Source organism: Toxotes jaculatrix, chromosome 3 (genome assembly GCF_017976425.1).
Source record: "Toxotes jaculatrix isolate fToxJac2 chromosome 3, fToxJac2.pri, whole genome shotgun sequence".
NCBI lineage: Eukaryota > Metazoa > Chordata > Actinopteri > Toxotidae > Toxotes > Toxotes jaculatrix.
The window spans coordinates 5,221,799-5,241,474 of NC_054396.1; the positions used below are offsets into that span (position 1 = coordinate 5,221,799).

A 19,676-nucleotide genomic window follows, 5' to 3' on the forward strand; every position below is an offset into this window, starting at 1 on the left:
TGCTTAATCATGATGGTGCGACAATTAAAACAAATGCCTGCAACCTTGCCTTCACACTTGTGCATTCTAGACCGGTCCACATGATTATCATTGGTGTTAGGGGTGATCAACGAAGGGTATAATTCACTTAAAATGGCAACAGACCCTCCAATCTCTCCGCACAGATGCACCTTGTTAGGAGAAACACAGGTGGGTGGAAAATCTGTCATTTCAGAAAAATGCTTTCAAGCCATAACTTACTTTCAGCCAGGGCAAAAAAAGAGCTCACACTCTGGTACTTGTTATCAATGATGTATAACCATCAAAGCAATAAAAGGGTCTGCACAGATAAACAAGCATGAAAGGAGCATTTTATACCTTATTGGAAAATGGACAATGCAGATTTGATTAGGGCCCAAGGTGATTTGGCGGTTGATTATTTCTTTGAGGAGAATTTCTAAATTTCCTTCTGCTTTGATTTTTTAATTTTCATTGAATGATTTGAGGTTCAGCTGGGAAAACAGCGCATTGTTTCATTTCAAAAAGAAAGCAGCTTTGATGTGAAAAAAAGAGCTTTGCTAAAGCCCTTTTGTACAGAAGTTGTGCAAAGCTGTTTTGTGCGATCTTAACTCCCCTTGTTGTGCCAATTTGGTGCCTTTGAGGCATAAGAACCTTTTTGAGAAAACACTGACAGTGCTATTGTGTTATCACTGTGGTATTTTCTTGCGATAATACATCTTCTACAGTAAAGGCATAGGTTTTAATGTTGTGTCTAAAACAGCGTAATGCCTTATAGAACAGACTCATTTGCCTGTTTTGTTGTAGAAAGTCAACAATGTTCGGCGCTGTGGCCACAGGAGTCGGTGCAGGATCATCACATAATACACAAGTAGGAGCTGATTACATGAAAAACAATGTCAGACTGTGTTGCTTACCCGCCTACCCGTACACTGAAGTGACTCACAAACAGCTGAATATTTGTGGGTTGGGCATTGCAGCACTCACAAAGTGCCTCTACAGACCTTTTTCTTTTAATAGACAAAATGTGTAGTGCAATGGTCTTTCATGGCCCTTCTCCAATTCACTCATAAGTAAGTACACACTCTCTAGAGCCTTATTACTACACACAATAGGGAAGGGCCTGAGGGGGGGTGGCTGCAGTCTCACAGGACGACAGCAGCGATTCATTTGCAGCTCAAGTGAAACAAACAAAAAAATCAACATAAATATTTTACAGCTGAGTAACACCTTCAAATTGAATGAGAAAGGCGGAGTGGACCGGAGGGGGAGAAGGGGAGCGATGATGCCAAACCTCAGTATCAGGCTCAGATAGTTTAGGCTCTGAAAAGGGGTCCCATCAAATATGAAAGCAGCCTTTTCATAGTTGCAATTGCTCTGAGCAACTCTGCATTGTATCCAAACTGGAACAGTTTAATCGAGTGACAGCTTGAAAACCAAATGTTGCAAAAGGTTTCCTCTGACAGTCGTTGATTCATCGCCTTTATCTATGCTTTTCTAAAACATTAGATTAGATAGCTAATTGAGCCTGGAAAGTGTTTTGATGTATCTGAGTAAGTAAGCATGTCCCATGTTGAAAAGGCCAAAGAATTAACCCAGTTGGAGGAAGATACTGAGAATCACTGAATGTGCCACATTGTGGATGTGTGTGTGTGGCTGTTAAACATAGTGGTAGTTAAAGATAATTGCCCATCCAATGTTGCCACTGTTCTTTTGTGACAAACTGAATTTCCTATGACAACTCTTGTTGCTTTAAGCCAATTAGATAACAACTTTAAAGCCGCTAAGTGACGGATATTCTAATTCCTGTAGAACTCGAGCACATTTTAGCCCCAGATAAATTCAGACCAGCGTGGGAACAATGATAGAAAGCAGCATGGGGGGAACTTTGAATTCTGGGATTGTGTCATCCTCCTCTGTGAGAAGTATGGGGCAACAGATTACATCAAACACATGTAAACTAGATTATTTAATAATTCTATTTACAATGATTTATGCTGGCAAGCAGGCCACAACAGCAGTTCCATTTGTTAGGCACATGCTTTATGCAATCATGTAACAACAGGCCGTGTACACAGTGGCATAATACCACACCATCTGGCTTATGAGGCTGTGAATGTTAGGCGGTCTGTTCCTTTTCTTACGTCTGGTACTTTAATATGTTAAAAAAGTATTAGTTTGTACTGCCACACCTAAGATAGTTACAGTTAAAGTTCATTTAATTAGGCTTTGTTTTAAAATCCAAATTTTAAATATTATATCCAAATATTTTATTTAAATAAAAATAATTACATTTAATTAAATTATTTTCCAGGGAAAATAGCCCTGGCATCTTCTGAACCAGTTGTGCCCTTTCTGAGCTGGTAAGTAACTCTTGACTAGTTTATGTGGAATAAAATGTGGGAGGAATTCCAAGATTTTTAAGGATGTTCCTCCCAGGACAACTCTTCCAGTTCTGGGCTTTATAAACTGTAACACAGACTTATGTTGTCTACAGACTTGATTCCCCGTGTGGTTGTTGTTACTGACATCAAACTGTTTATCCAAGGCCAGGCATTACCCAGCAGCACAGCATATCAGTGACTCCACTCTGAGTGTGGAGGCATAGTTTGACAACCTGGACTCCAGCAAGGTCTTCGATGGGGATCGGAACAAGTTCAAGCCTGCAAGAGCCCTATTAACCAGCTGGTGGAGGGTGTCACAAAGGCCAACTACTAGAGTGGGAAAAGGAAAGGAAAAAACAAACAAAACACTGGACACCTAAGGTTGAATATCAGAGGTGGTGACAGAGTCAAATGCCTCAAGAAACCAGCGGCACACTACATCAATAGCATCAAAGCTACAAATCATCCCGGCCCAAATGAGGGAGTTGACCTCTCCCCTTCATTTTAGATGTGGTTCATTAGTTACTGATAGATGTAACATATTGGAGTACTCACATAAAACAATTCATCTTACATAACTGTAAGTGCAGTTTTTAACCACCTTTTGTTTCTTTAAAAGTGTCTGATGTTAAGACACATTGTCAGCTGCATGTTAGCATGTTGTATTTTAGGTGCTGCTCATAGAGGAAATGCTAAAAAAAGTTAAGTAAACCAGGGGGAATGTGCTGTCACTATTTCACCTGACAACTAGACACTAACACACAGGCACACAGGGCCTTTATCAGCCTGATTTATAGAATATGCAAAAAAACACTATATATTTGCTATTAAAAGGGTCTATATAAGTTATCCAGACACATAGATGGCAAGCCTTTAAAGGATGCACCTTCAGCACAAGGCTTCAAAATAAAAGTACATAAGAAAATGAAACCCAAATAGGAAAAAAAACACAATAGTCACAGAGTTTTATATTTGTTTTACAGTAGTTGTATAAATGTTTTGGAGTTTTAAGCTGTATGAGTTTTTTAGGGTTTATATATATATATATATATATATATATATATATATATATATATATATATATATATATAAAACTTCATTTGGGCTGTAGTTTTCACACATTCTGTAAACCACACTGAAAACAAGCTAATTTTGCTGAGTTGAATTTGTCTCATCTAACTTTGGCAAGAAGGCAAACTTCCCAAAATGTTGAACTATTCCTTTAACGCAGGTGTGCAGAATTAGACTGCTTGTTGGTTTGGAGACATTGTGTGTCAAGAAACCCTTAAGTGGGCAAGTGTGCTGATACATGCCGGTGTGTTTTTGTATTATATCAGTCCATAGATATTAAAGGATTTTTAACCAGCCACTTCAGTGCCTGGCATTGATTTTTTATGCCACATCTTTAAAATGCCAAAAATTGCCTTTGTTTTCCTTCATCTGGGTTTAGTGCGGACAATACTGAACACATGTCTTTGCTCCTGGCATGTAATGTAAATGCTGCAGCTTAAATTGTCACAGTTTACTGCTGTGTGATGTGCAATTAATAAACTTAAAATAAAAATAAACTTTGAACACGACTTAGCTGCTGCAACACATCTTTAGAAGGCGGGAGCCGCTCTGACAGGACCGCACAGCGACCTTGACAGGAAACAGCTGATTAGGTCATCCTCTAAGCTGGCTCAATCCCAAGTATTAAATGTACCAATCCCTCCAAATCTTACCCCAGCAATTTCAGTGAGCAAACATGATTGATTTGAACTTTTACTTGCCAGAGATGCCGCTACACAACACAACACCCTTTCAATAGACTAATGGTCCAAGTGAGGAGGAAATAAAGAAGGGAAAAAACAGCTGCTCTTTGAACTCTGCAGGAGGAAAAACGATGTTTGAGCTGGGTTCATGCAGAGCTTAACATGCGCTCCCAGGCTACAGATAGACAACACACGTTTCCAGCAGGGAGTTGAAGGAAAAATCCACCACAAAATAGAATTCATGTAATACATTCCTATGATCCTGATCAGCTCAGGCTTGATTTGCAAGGAAGAACAAGTCTCCTCTAAAGCTAGAAACAACAGAGCCAAGACTCTCTTGTTGCTGCATCAGGAGACAAATCCAGGAGCGGTTTCATCCGAGATGAATGGAAGACTGAATCTGAGGACACAATTACAATACCCAGCGTGATATTACAGGATATGGACGAAGTCTATGCTTTGTAACTGTTAGGACTACAGTGTAGTAAAGCACATTAAAAAAATATTTCAGAATACATTCGAGACAAAAACAGAGTCTAACTCACTGTCAGTGAGGCAGCTTCAGGGTTTGTCAGATTAGAAACTTGCTGGTTTCTAGTTTTAGAGCAGAAGTGTCATGTACAGTGAATGGATTAAAGTATCTGGGATCAAAATAACAGTATGTGATCTCTGTTGTAGGGTTCATTGTTTTGCTTTGTGACTGAGCTTGAACTGCACGAGAAAGCTGCAAATCCATAACTCTGTAATTACTTTGTATTCTTTCCACACTATCAAGAATTACACAGACTAAACATTCCTAAAGAAGACTGTGAAGTTTTTTTTAATAACCCTTTAACTCATTCTAGATTTCATTTCTATTATTATCAAACACATATCAAAAAGAGCTCGAAGATGTATTTGGGTAAAAAAATGCCAATATGAAATTATTAAATGGGGCTAAAATAGCAAGAAGCACCGCACGCTTGTTTCTTAAACTGAACCCTTAAAGCCACCTACTTCTGCAAAAAGTTTACTGAGTTGTTGTTTAAGCTCTTTAGTTATTACCAAAGGTCAGGCAAAACTTTTCACAGGATTTATATTTAATGTATATTTAGAATATTCATAATACAGAATAGAAAATGTAGAATATATAGATACCCTTCAAGTTGTGCCTGTCTATGGCATGTGTGCTCCCATTTAACTGAATGATGACAGTTTTTAACATCTCTCTCAGGTGCTATCAGCTGATGGGTGCAGATGTGTAGTGTGCCAACAGTAGCCTGGTATAAAGCATCACTTATTGGTTGAGTTGGAAAAAAAACGTGATCATGCTACATTACATTACGTGATTTATGGCTACTGAAGTTTTCGAACAGTTCTCTTTTATTGGCATTCAGGGCTGTCAACATGTGAAGAGGCACTGCTGATAGAAGACAAACGGAGACATCTGCCCGTGACAGGTTTTCTAAAACTGAGGGATGTTGACATTGTCAGCTGTACATGAGCAAGCAGCATCGAGTGGAGAGGAGCATTGTGCAGAGGGGGACAGATGAAACGCTGCAGTCACACACTCACTGGTAGATGGGAGGTGGGCTTCCCTGGGCTTCACAGCTGAACACCACCTCTCTGTTCCTCTCCAAGGTTTCCACTGGATACACGATGCTGCCAGGCTGCTTTGTGAAGACAGGACTCTGCAGGACACTGCTTTCTGTAGGATGACAAGCACAAACACAACAGAGCTGAGTATAAACTTAGACACCGGCCTGTTTGTAAAACAGCCAATTAGTCAGTGGCAGAAATAGGTTGATGCTGCTTTAAGTGTTTCGAAGGGCAAAACCACAAGCAGACAAAAGATATCAATTTGAACAGCCTGTCATGTCAACACAGCCCCGAGAAGAATGATTCGAAGAGAGACGTGTCTTCACCAGCTATTTAGGTGGTAACAGGATATAGAGCCTGATTTATGTTGAACAATTGTCTGGACAAATGCCTTCATTTACTTCTGTCCACCTGCTTTTATATGTTCATTTATTTTATTTTGCCCAGCTATGGAAGGATTATGTGTCCATGCAGAGGTGCAATCAGTCGGTTTCATGTGATTAGAGCTCTTTGTTGTAAATGACGCAACAGAAGTCTCAGTTACACCATTAAGGCAGCCAAATAACACAGCGTGCCTCTTGTGCATAGCATCATTGAAGCTTAGAAGACAAGGAAAAGAAAAAAAGTATTAATCACTTTCATTTCTTTGTCATTGCTTAAATTGTTCTTATTCTTTTAAGCTAAGAATAAGAGATAACACTGACTAAGTCAGTGTTATCTGATATCAGTCAGCTTTTTTATGTGAATGAAACTTGTGTTTTTTTGTATTAAAAGTTTTATCCAGTTGAGAAGAAACATGGCTCTTGGATTTTCCTAAGCAAATCTGAAACAAGAAGAAGGAGAAGAAGAAGAAGAAGAAGAACTATAAAGATTTTTTTTTTATTTAAAAAGCATGTTTCTCTTTAGAAGTCTGGACCCATTCCAGATGAAAAGTATCACACTGAGCAGCAGTGTTGATGGTACAGTACTTGAAGGAATTGAGAAAAAAAAAAAAAAAAAAATCTTTTTTTCATTGGTTGCAATACAAAACAGAAGACATAATACAGCCTTGGAAATGGTGATGATGATAAAACTTACAGACATTAAGACAGAACAGCAAAACGTTTATGACATCAAACAATATAACTCCACTGAAGTTGTGTAAAGTGCAAAGGTAAACTGTTGTGGTGTGTGTCTGGTGTTGTGTGTTGTTGGGGGGAAGCTCAAGCTGCTCCACTTGGCGCTTTTTGGATGTGTTCTTGAATGGGTTTCTGAACTTTCTCCTAATGCAAATGTTTTGGGCCATCGCGGTGTGTTTGCCCTTGTCGGCCACTGTAAATGATCTTGATATAATCACTTCCACTCACCTGCTTGCACAGTGAATCATAGAACAATAAGACCAACAGCAGCTTTGGAAGCTGAAGAAAGACTTAAAGTAATCTTCTCTGTTTCAATGACACACATCTACCAAAGCCACTGAAAACCCTGTGCTTATGGTGGTGGTCACAGAGAATGAATGAACATAAATAAGATGTCTGTTATTCAGAAATGAGACAAGGTGAAAAGAAGTTACCTGAATGTAACTCCAGTTATATAAATACGTAGCCAACCACTGCTACGTACCATAGGGATGAAAGAATGTAAAAACAGTTCAGGTACTATCCCATTACGCTACCATCCAAACTGTAAGCATCATTAGAAGTGAATGGGTGATTGGGCAAAAACTCATAATATAAATAAGTATAATGTGACCACATGCTAACTGTGGGGAATATAATAAATGCAGGACAAGACCCGATTACATACGAGACATCTGCCTAATGTTGTGTTGGTGCTGTCAACAGATGAAATCCCAATGAACTAAAAACTCTCTTTCTATCAGACATATAATCAATTTGGCTTATGCCATTGATTCATGGTTCAACACCTTTTGGCCTCTTTAACCCCTTAAAACATCGTACATTAATTTTTTGACAATAAATTTGCATATTAGAAATATGATTGTGTCCTACCAGCATGCCAGATATTATTGCAAACGCCTTATTGCCTTATTATTTTATGCCAGATTATTAAAATTTCAACAATATTAAGATGATTCAACCTGTGACATAGAATGAATATGTAAGAAGTGAGACATGGCGTACGCTTCAGCAGTTACAGTGAAATGGAAAATCAGGCATTATTTAGTGACATAAGGAACAGAGTAGGTCTCATTCTACTGTAGAAATGACTGGGAAATGACTGGTGTTCTGGCTATACTGTGGATAATGAGCTCCAGAGTCTTCACATAGGCTGTGCTGTACAGCTGAATCATGGTCTGACAGTATGTGAGTTGAAGCCGGATGATGACATTAATATATTATCAGGAAGTCTTTTTTTTCTGCCCTTCCCACTTCCTTATTGAGTTTCCACGCTTGTCCAAGTGGCTTCATGAAGCTTTTCTTGAGTCTTAAATGGGCCTGAGCTGTGGAGGTGGGTGGAGACCTGTTAATATTACATTTAAACTAAGCAAGGTGGACAAGGTGGTCCCATGTCAAATACAGCACTACATGCCTAGACAGGGTAGGTTGGGACAATAATAATAATAAACTGAATCTGTATAGCACCTTTCATCCAAGAAATGCAGAGCTTTACAGTAAAAGATGAAATGATATGCATTGACTGCTTCACACAGACACAGAATATACATAAAAACGACAGGTTGTCATAATGTAATATAAGGTGAAATTAAAACCCACTTCTTAACAATAATAATAAAACAAAATTTAAAAAATAGAGATGAAAATGCATAGAGGACATAAGATGAAAGATAAAACCCACTGAACAACAACAAACACAACAACAAGAAAATTTGAAAAATAGAATACATATAATGCAAAAAATCAAAGAAAATACAATATTTTATGCAGCAGTGCGAAACAAAGCTCAAAAAAAGAATTTCATGCCTGCATCGGGACAGTCATGGCTAGTTAAAGGCTGAAGTGAAGAGAAGTTTTTAACTTTCTTTTAAGAATATTTAACAAGCTGGCTTCCCTGATATCTATAGGTAGTGTGCTCCATAGCTTTGGGGCATAATTGACAATGGCTGCATCCTCAATGTTCTTTCAGCGGTTGCTGTGAACCTTCAATAAACCAGCAGCAGATGATCGCAGTGTTCTTGAAGGCAAACAGTTAGCAAGGGAGTTCGCAATGTAGCCTGGTCCTAGGCCCATAAAAGGGCTGTATATAAGGAAGAGGACCCTAAAATCAATTCTAGATGTTACAGGAAACCAATGCAGAGCAGTTAAAACTGAACTAATGTGCTGTCTTCTCTTGGTTCTGGTTAACAGCCGAGCTGCAAAGTTTTGAATGAGCTGAAAACTATCAGTGTTATTTTATTTTATTTATTTATTTATTTTTTTTTTCCGGAGGTCGGTTAAAAGTGCATTGCAGTAATCGAATCTGCTTGAAGCAAAGGTATGAGTTTTTCAGAATCTTTTTGATTTGGAAACGGTCAGACTTTAGCTATGATTTGTTACCTCAGATTTAATCTGAGGTATAAATAAATAAATAACACCTCAATCTGTGGAGCTCCACAGTGTAAGTTAGAATTTAAAATGACTCTACTCTCTACAATTTCACAATTCTGCAAGAAAAAAATAGAAAAAGAAATCACATGACATGGTTTATTATTTAACTATGGAGAGCTTACATGATATTGAAGTTTTTGCTGATATCTGGGAGCCTAATTTTCCTAGTAGCAAACATTTGCATTATCCTCATCTAGTTTCAGCCAGTGCTGTTAACCTACTATCACACACAATCCTCTAAAAACACTGCATTTTCAGTACCTGTTTTTTTTTTTTTTTACTGACTTCAGTGATTTGATTTGTATTTACTGAGAGAAATGAGAACACATGACTCTGAATTTTGTATCATAACACCACTGGCTATTCCATTGCATAGAAATTTAATTGTTGCAGTTTTGTAAACTACAATGTCAATATCTAACATTTATTTTGGCATGAAATGTTCAAGCATCTCATTTACCCTTCCAGTTTTACAGGTGTGGCAATCTCAGTTTATGGGTACACTTCAAACCTATTAGTACTCCTTAGACCACAAAACAGCTCTGCAACTACAATTACCCACATGCCTTTGAATTTACTATAGTTATTTGTAGCCTCAGGTGATAGCCTCTAATGATATAGTTGACCCTGTGGCCCTTCATCTATCTCCAGAGTCAGGTCAAAATTTCCTATTGACAAACCCTTTTGGTCCTTGACAAGCTCTCTCTCCACGTCTAATGACAGAACTCCTATGAAATTTGCAGTTGATATTTAAGCCCCCCCAGGGAAGAAACCTCACATTTTGATCCTCTGACCTTTTCTTTCTCAGCTCCATCAGGCTAAAACTTTGACCTGCAAAATTCATAGAGAGCGTGTTATGTCTTGAATCTGTATATCTTAAGAATCCGAGTTACACAATCTTTACTGATGCCCAGCAGTGGTAGATGCTGCCCCCACAATGTGACTGCAACCATTTATTTTGTCTTCAGTCTACAGAAACTTTAAAACAACAGGAACCTTCAGCTTTGTGTTATGAAAACAGTGGCAGATCTATGCGTAGCTGTATGGAATGATATGTACAGGGTAATGCATAATTCAAAGAGATGCTCAATAGGCAGTCTAATTCAGGAAAATACCTCCCTGCACATCTCACATTTTTACAACATCAGAGTATGCTTCCAATCCCCAAGCAGTATTCAAACCTTATGCTAATTTTAGAATGGGGGTAAGCTATTCTTTTTTTATGCAAAATGTTTAAATATATCACCTCTGACAACAATGCAAACTGCAAAGTCTGGAGAGTGATATTATATGAAACAAGGTTTGCAATGCATTTGTGATTTCAAACTGATTTCTTAGGTTTATATGTTAAATTGTGATTATGACTACAACGGTTCTGTGTAAAGAAAGCAGAATGCTGCTTAACTTGGCTCAGAAATGCCTTTTAGCCCTTTACCAACATCCCCCCAAAAGAGGATTTAATACAACACAGCAACATGCTTGCTCATCTTTTCCCTTCTAATTATTTCTGGTATGAGTTAGTTGTTTCCTGATCCTCCAGTAGTAATTACTCAGGTCATTCAAGGACACAACAAGTCTTTTCTGGCAAAGAACATTTCAATATTTTGGTTACAAACAGTCCAGTATATCTGTTGTAACCTCATAAATTCTCAGGCAAAATAAATTGACTATGTGTTCATTGCCAACAGGCAACACTGCACCATTTGTAGAAAAAGATAATACTGACTGTCCCACAAGAGCCGGCATGGTCACAAAGAAAAGCCTTTTTTTTGACAGCAGTTGTAGTGTGAGTCAAGGGCTTTCCAACGGCAGTGCACTTAACAAACCTTGTTGTGTATCTGCCACTAGCTAGAATTACAAGAATAATTTAAACCTTACAACAAACCTTATACAAAGGCTAGAAAACAGGAGAGAATATTGCATGTTTATAGTGTTTCTCTGTGTTATCTAAAGTCACTCACTAAAACGCAAAAGAGGAAGAATCGGGGGCTGAGGTACAAAATGAATAAATAAATAAAAGTAATAAAAAAGTGCAGCTGTGAAAAAGAAGATAATTTCCCAAACAGGCTACAGTGTCTCCATTAATCCACAGCTGTCAGAATAAAAAAAAAAAAAAAACAAGGCCAGTGTCAGTTGATAAAGAGACAGAAATTCCACATCACTCAATTTTATATTCAGTGAAGATTAATATCTTTATTACTCATAAATCATCAGAGCCATTTTCAGTGGGACTCCTGTGAAATCATCGGCACAGATATGGCAGTACTGTTTATTGTGGTTATATGCCAAATTGAAAATGTAATGCTCTAAACGACGACGGTGAGGCACATTTATCTTAATCTGGTCTTCCTACAGGCATTATGCTCACTTTTGCTCTTGTAGTTGGCATGCCATTCTTCATGGAATAACAGCAGTACATGTGTTGGCTGCATACACTGTGGGGATATGATACAAACCTACTGTCTGTATAAAAAAAGATTTTAAATTAGAAAGGGGTGTGGCTTATAATGGAAGTCGACAGAAATCCTGCTATATTTTCTGTGTTAAATAGATTTCTACTGATATTTATACCTCCCATACTATGAATAAATTTAGCTGCTCACCCTGGGTGGAAATGAACAGTGACAATACAATGGAAGGATTTAACAGTGGAGGAACAATTTTTTGTTTAAAAAAAAAAGAAGCTGGTCTGAAATGTCCATGTGTTATTAATAGAGGTAAAAGAAGGTTGTGCATGCAATGGAAGAGGTCCAGATGAAAATAAACTTGGTTTGGATTGTCTGTGAAAAAAAGCCATTGAAGAAAATCTGGGTGGATGGGTCAACAAAACGTTTGTCAGCTGTTTGTCTCCTGTGCTGTCAACATGGATTTCTTTAAAACATGACCACTTGCTTTAAGTTGTTATCATTGTAACTATGACAACGTAGTCATTTTTCCATGATTTTTTCTATAAACCCAACAAAATTGTTATGCCTAAACCTAATTAAACCTTACCTAGTATTTTCACATCATAAAAAACACAACTAATCTGATGAAAATTGACTACATTTAACTTCTTACACCCCCACAGTTTAAACATGGTTCACATTTTGGTCACGCTGCATCATGGAAAGTCCTGTTTCTTTGGATATTATCAGTTCCTGCTCATTCTGTACAGACACCAGCCGCCTGAGCTATTTCAGATACTGAAGTCTGATTCTGCTAAGCATTGTCTAAGATCTGTAGACATAAGTAACACCTTTCTTCTCTATTTATAAATGGATTTGTGGACATTAATCTTAAATGTGCTCATTGGAGAGTTTACCAGCGCTTTGGCAGAGAGAGCTCAGTTGACTGTAGCAGTGTGCATGTGATCCCTGTGTTTTGATTTGACTCAGGTTTGACTCTGATCAGCTGTGTGACAGGACAAAAATCACTGCAGAAATTTGGAAGCTGTTTGGATCTTTTCACAGTATCTGTTCACACCAGTTATATTGTCTGTCTACATAGAGTATATGTGCAGTATGTATGAGGCTAACCCCAGCTTTGTTTCAACAGCTGCTGCAAATTTTCCTCTCATCCAGTTCAGATGCGGCTGTTCAACATGTCCTGCTGCTGAAGAAATAGGTCACCATTAAAATCCTAACCCTATGTTTCTCTAACATTCAAGTAGCATTACCGGGCCTCCCTGTAGGCCTCATACACCTGCAACGGGCTGCTCCTCTTCTCACTGTTACAACCGGATTCATCTGCATGCAACTGTGTGGGAGAAACACGTCAGCCCAAAGCACCAGGTTACTGCCACAGGGAATACCCCCAGCGCTCAGGAAACTGGCTGTTTCCTACATTATGGTGACATTCAAAGATTTTTAAATTTTAAATGGGATGAAAAATATGTACAGATGTAGGAGAAGTCTTTGATCTTTTCAGTCCTCACTTCTTCCTGTGCCAGCCTGAGAATTCTTTCTCTCATTATAGTCAACTTCTGTATTTATTTTGGTACTTTAAACAGTTACTTTAAACAGGTACCATTTGTCCTAAGATCATAGGCTTTTTTATACTGTAAGTTTTTACATTCTATAAATATTTCATTATCAGTTCAGGTCTCATTACGTGTCAACCTGGACCAAGGTTAATAAAATGTTTCCTAACAGTTTGTGCCATCATTTGGGTAGGTTGGTTTTTCTGGCAATGTGTTAGTTATCATTATTACTGCAAGTGAAGTGACACATCACTGTACTTCTGTAAATATGAAGGCCTGGACAAAGAAAGAGCTCTCTGGTGTTTTGGCCATTTAGGTTGAACCTGGTTTTGAAGGCTGTAGTACTCGAGTCCGGTCTCGAGACATTTTTTGAAATCTAAGTCTTGACTTGGACTTGACTGAAGTGGTCTTGACTATAGCCCTTGCATTGTGCACCCAAAACCGATGGCCTCTATAACTGTGAACGTGAAGAAGTGATACAACCTCTACAACAGCTGACGACTGTATAATTAGAGTCTGATGCGTGTGCTTATCAGCTGTGAACACATAAGCAGAAATGATAAGAACTGAAGGGAAATGAATATGGAAAATACATTATCAGAAAGGTTTATACAGAGCAACACAAAGTTATTCATATTAATACATAACAACCAATCAAAAACAGGGAACCAAAACTAGACATGGCGAACATGATTTAAGTTTCCTATGCACCTGTCACTGACATGTGCATTAGTTTAACATATTTGAAAAGACCTTACAAAAGAATACACCACTTTCTAACACTACGATGTTGTCTGGTTAATATGCATCATTATAGATGTGCACCCTCTCCATCGCCTGCTGCTACAGCCATGTGCGTACTAGGTCTTTGAATCTAATCCACTGAGGCCTGGCAGGTTTTAATGTCATCCAACAGCGCCACAATCAAACGGCTATTCAGATGGTATCAGCACCAATCTTCTAAGAGCTGGAAGGGAGATATTTTTGGAACGACTATGCTTCCCCTCACTTAAGCTGGCCATAAAGGAGAAGATTAAGGGCCTGAAAACGGTTCTGATTTGGCCGTCCTGAGCTGTCTCTCATGCTCTGACTCCAACCTGTTTGGAAAGGTTTTTCCTCAGTTGGAGCCACAATGGAACACCCACAGAGATGAGGCGCAAACTATTCTGAGTAAAGAGAAGGACATTTCAGGACATCTACGTTAGGGTTCATCATGTGTGAAATGTGAAATAGCTGGTTGGATGTGTTATTATTGTTTGCTATGGTTAAGTTAGCAAGAATGGAACAGAATTAAGTGCCCCAAAGGCTGTGGTCAGTGGGTTTCAATAGAAACATTGTTATGTTTGGCAACTGTGGGCCAAGTGCTTTGACAGAGAATAAAGAACACACGGATTTTATTTGCACAATTTGATTAGCACCTTTTCTTCTTCAGAAATATGTATTTAGCATTACACAGATACAATGAATGCATTATATTATTCCTGCAGCAGAATTTAATATAATGGAAAAAGGAACTCCTGACTCATGGTTTCCTGTGTAATCCCTGTAAGAACTGTTTGTGCTTTGGAACATAATACACTACAAAATGACTGCTTCCAAACAGACTTTTTGTTTGTTTTGCCCACCACCAATGCTCTTCTGCCAACACTATTAGACATGCTGTAAATTTATTGTGCATGGTTAGTGAACAGCATGGCACTCCAACGTGGCCATTTTAAAGCCTTACTGCACAGTCTGCAGTGCAAACACTGAGCCAATCAACGTTATAGGTAAACACTCTGCACCAACATACTGTAAATGAAGGTTTGTTGAGACAGAAATAAATCCTATTTTCTTATTGCATCTCTCTCTAATTACAATGTATTTGAACAGTATAATTGCACTGATGTTTTTTCCACTCAGACAGACATGTAGTCGCAGTCCTCACTAGGGTGACTGAATTCCCCAGTGAGGTGACAAATGAGTATACAAGCCTTAGCATGTATGATGTAACACCTGCATAGCATCCGGGCAGCAACGCCTGGCATTAAACAACAAAGGAGAGACCTCACCTTCACAACAAGTCCGAGACATTAAACATCCAAATTTCTTATTTGTGAATGACAAATCTATCACCAGAACAACATCCTCTTGTATTTCTCCTCTAAAACAGAATATCAATATCAAACAGTTTTCCTGGTCTGGCTCAGCTATGGTTGAGGTTTGGTTTATTTTGGACAGGAAAAACATCTGCAAAATACACATATTTGCTTTTTTCCTGAGAGTTAGATAAGTAGACTTATATCTGTACACTAGAGATGAAGCTAGAGCCAGTAGCCAGTTTTCTTAGCTTAGTGTAAAGACTGGAAACAGAGGAAAAAAGCAAAGCCTCACTGTGTCCAGGGGTTAGAAAGTCTGTAAAATGTAAAAAACAAGTGCAAAAAGCTGTGGCTGTGGTGCAGGTGGATTTTTTTTTTTTTTTTTTTTATAAAGCCAGGCTGCCTGCCCCCCCCCCACACACACACTTTAAAGCTAACTGTCTCACAGGGGGTTACATGCCAGACTATTTCTTTGCTGGGAGACTCTAGGAAGTTACTGGTCCCAGTCAAGAAATACCCTCTGCAAAATACTAAATCTTACACCTCAGGTTTTGTACATATTAAACAAACAAGATATACCTTTTTAATTAGTTAGCTTTAGAGCTGCTGGTTGGCAGATTTTCTTACCTTCAGGCAGAGCTGTTTGCCCTTGTCTTGACACTTTGCTAAGTTAAATTATTTACCATACAGGCGTAAGAGCGGTGCCAGTCCTCTGATCTCACTCTTGTTTGATGACCCATCCTACCACTCAGACCTCTCTGTGAACTTTGCGGCTCTATAACAAAGTCACACTACTCCCTTCTTCTCTATCGATAGACCAGTGTCCTAAATCCTGGAGTTCTGTGTCACTCCAGTGTAAACATATCTAGTTTTTGGGGCATTTGCAAAAAGTCGGATGCTGTGGTTTTTCTTGGGCAGACAAGTGCCGCCTCGAAAATCAAATCTTAATTTTCTACCAGGCATTGATGATGTTCATATAATACAGTGTATCTTCTTTTCAACAGTGGGATCCTTATTGATACTAAAGCATTGTAACTCTATGGTTTATGGTTGCAGGCAGAGTCTCTTAATGAGTTACCCGGCCCATAGAGTCCCATTAGAGGCCAAAGCCTGCAGGAAACAGAAGTCTGTGCTGAATCAGATAGCAGCTTGTGGCTGGTCTGATAATCAGATAATTAGGGAAGCGTTGAATTGGCTTGCATAATGCACTGTAATAGTCACACACGTGCACTGATTTCACAGATATGACCTCTAACATGACAGGATCCTGAGATTTAATAAATGCTGACATGATTGTAATGAGAGAAAATTTTAATTAAACTTCACATCTTTAGCATTGTGATTAACATAAAGTCTCTGCTCTGGTGAAACAGGTACTGTACGTGTGCCCGTTGGGATGTGGGTAGCAAACCCCTCCAGCTCACTGTGCCAGGAACGTCTCATCAGTGCCCTTTTCCAGCCACTCAATTAGCATCGCCGTCTCGTTAAAAAAAAAAAAAAAAAAAAACAACAAGCTGTCGGAAAACTAAAAGAATGGTATGGGATGTACAGTCTGAGTTGTTCTGCACCCTCAAAGTCACAGTCACATAAATCATTCATTTCTTCAGGTTGCGTGAGAGTGAGGCGGCATCACAAAATTGGCTTTGAAATGGCAACCCCATCCACACACGCTCACAGCAAACACTTCTTGTGCCTACAGACAACAGAACGGTGATCTTGACTGATTTTACTCCAAAAGGCCATGAATAAAACATGTATTGATATGCATATCAAAAGACAAGAGTTGACAAAGCAAAACAAAGCCAAACAAAGATGTAGGTGCAGTGAAGAGAGGAGAGGAGGGAGCTTTCCCTTGAACCTGCTCTGAATCCCTAACACCGCCAATTAGCAGGGGCTTGGCTCGCAGGCCATCTGGGGATGCCCCCCTCCTTCATCTTGACATAATTGCTCCTCCTGAGGAAGAGCAGGTGAGTGCACCTAGAGACGCCTGCTCCAGGTTTGCTAGACATGCTCTTCAATTTCATGAGATGCAGCTGAGCTCTCACTAATACTGTCATCAAGCAGATCTCAACACTAATGAAAGCTTTAATAGGCCAGGGAACATTATTTAAAATAATGAAAACCTTCGTGAGTGATATAGTTTAAATTGTGGAGTTCCGAGGTCATATTACCAGGTACAAATTTACTAAAAAGTGACCAGTTTTCATTGAAATGAAGTTGCCTCCTTAAGCAGCGCTGCAGACTAGATGATCAAACCCACCTCACAAAGTAATCTACTCCTAATCAGGACATAATGAAGTGGGGACAGCTGGGCCGGTTTGGAGGTGCGCATGGACACAGACTCAGGGGCAAAGGGCCATGGAGTCTGCCTAGCAGCATGGCTCAGCTGGCCTGGCACCGGCAGGCTCACCCGCAGGCTGCTCACTCAGTGGAATGACAGAGGTCAATGTTCATCCTGTCAATGTAAAATGGCCTGAAGAGATCAGGGCAGCACTACTAGAAGAGACCTTGACATATAAGGCCATCTGACATGCACGTCAACCTAAGGAATGCCCTTCATGGGCAATGGTCATGATTATGGGGACACATTACGAGTGCATCATTCTGGATGGCAGTTACTGCAACATCCAGGAGCACTGCTGCGATGACAGATGCTACACGCACACTTTACTTAGTCAACAAACTTAAACCGCAGAACTGATAGAAGAGAATATCTTTATCAGTGAGCAGCTATAACACTATAAAAGAGGTGAGTACCAGTTGATTTTATTTGAAATGCAGTTACTTTGCATATTTATTTTGAACTGTGGGATTATGAGGGAAAAATGTGGATGTCATTGTTGAATTATCCACAGCTTTAAATTCAGTTTGCTTGAAGGATGATTTCAGATTTTCTTGCCACCTTGCACACAGTAACTTGTTTTTATTTATTTCACCACATTTTAAACTTAATTTGTGGAATCTTAACTTGCCTGAGACATGTCATACATCACAGTAAACATCCTGTCAGCATTTACTGCTGCTGTGGTTAAATCGCGATTGTATGGTCATGCAGTTGTAAATGCAGAATGATTTGGAAAGTCTGCGCAGCATTACCACACAACAATAATCTCATATAAATAAAAGCTGACATGATATTCAATGTGATGGATAGTCTATCTTCAGCATGTTTTTCTACATTTTTCTTTTCATCATAGCCTGGAGAAATGAAAGGAAAGTAGCAGCAGCAGAAAAGGTATAAAAAGACACTCAGACGTGTAAAAACACAATAGTGACATGTTTGGCAGGATTCCAAAGTATATGGGATTTGTAGTGTATGTCCTTCACATTGTCCTTCCTGAGACGTCTGCCATGGCTAACACCTTCTCTTCTCTAAGCCTGCAAACACTGAGCCAACGATGAGTCAGCTTCACTTAGTCATTTAGCAACAAAACAAACGTGGAGCTGTGCTGTGTTTTCATTTCAACCATATTTTCCTACTTGGTGAAAGAATTAAAAGTCTTCATCTTTGTCTGATGCCAGTGTGTATCCTATCAGTAAATGCAAAATGAGCTGGTTCTTATAGCTGCTAACACATCGACTAACAGCTTCAACTCAGTATTAGTTTAGAAATTTAAATGTAAAAAAATGTTTTATTTGTGAGGTAATAATAAACCTCACATCACATTAACCACAATGTGGTTTACAAAGTACATATTCAGGTTTTGTTGACACTGTCTGAGTAATGTAAATTCAACAATAACTTTATTATTGCAGTTTGTGGTGGCTTTATCCCGGACTGTATTATATTTAAAAGAGTTTCTCATCCTGACCTTCCCCTGTGTATCTACACTGGACGTTAGAAACACCTCTGAAACAAACCTGACCATTATAAGCTTTGTAAAAAGCAGATTTTATGGCAGACCTATTATACTGGATAGCATTACATTGTACAGGAGTATATCCTATTCTATCACCACTAATTATTGCTGCCAAGTTTCAGAACACTTAATTTAGCCAAACCTTTCTGCAGCAACACAACAAACGGGGGTATTTATCCCTCAGTGTGGGCCAAGGCAAGCAGCAAGAACACAGTTACTAACTCTTTCATCAAGAGGGGATTACAGTGCTAGATCACTGGCTGAGGAAACGAGGCACAGTGCCACATGGCTAATTGGCTAAGTGAAGCTGATTCACTATTGGCTGACTTAGAAGAGGCAGCAGTCCTCCAGTCAAGTCCCCTAGATACTGCATGTGTGTTTCAAAAAAAGCTGAAATGCAATTAAAACAACAATCCCATTCAATTTCAAGGCACTGCATTCAGTGTTAAATAGTGCTTACCACATTAAGCCATTCAACACATTCTTTGTGTGGGTTTCAACATTTCAATTAACAAG

General features: G+C 38.9%; 1 protein-coding gene across 1 annotated transcript in view; it reads right to left on the minus strand.

Annotated features, from left to right (window-relative positions):
* The window catches only part of cntn4 (contactin 4), a 97,366-nt gene extending 89,360 nt beyond the window's left edge, over positions 1-8,006 (minus strand). Inside the window, exons 1-2 of the mRNA XM_041033436.1 lie at positions 7,952-8,006; positions 5,690-5,822 (exon numbers count right to left, since the gene is read on the minus strand). Coding sequence (XP_040889370.1) covers positions 5,690-5,822; positions 7,952-8,006 — 188 coding nt within the window. The remainder of the gene's footprint in view (positions 1-5,689; positions 5,823-7,951) is intronic.
* Between the last annotated feature and the right edge of the window lie 11,670 nt (positions 8,007-19,676).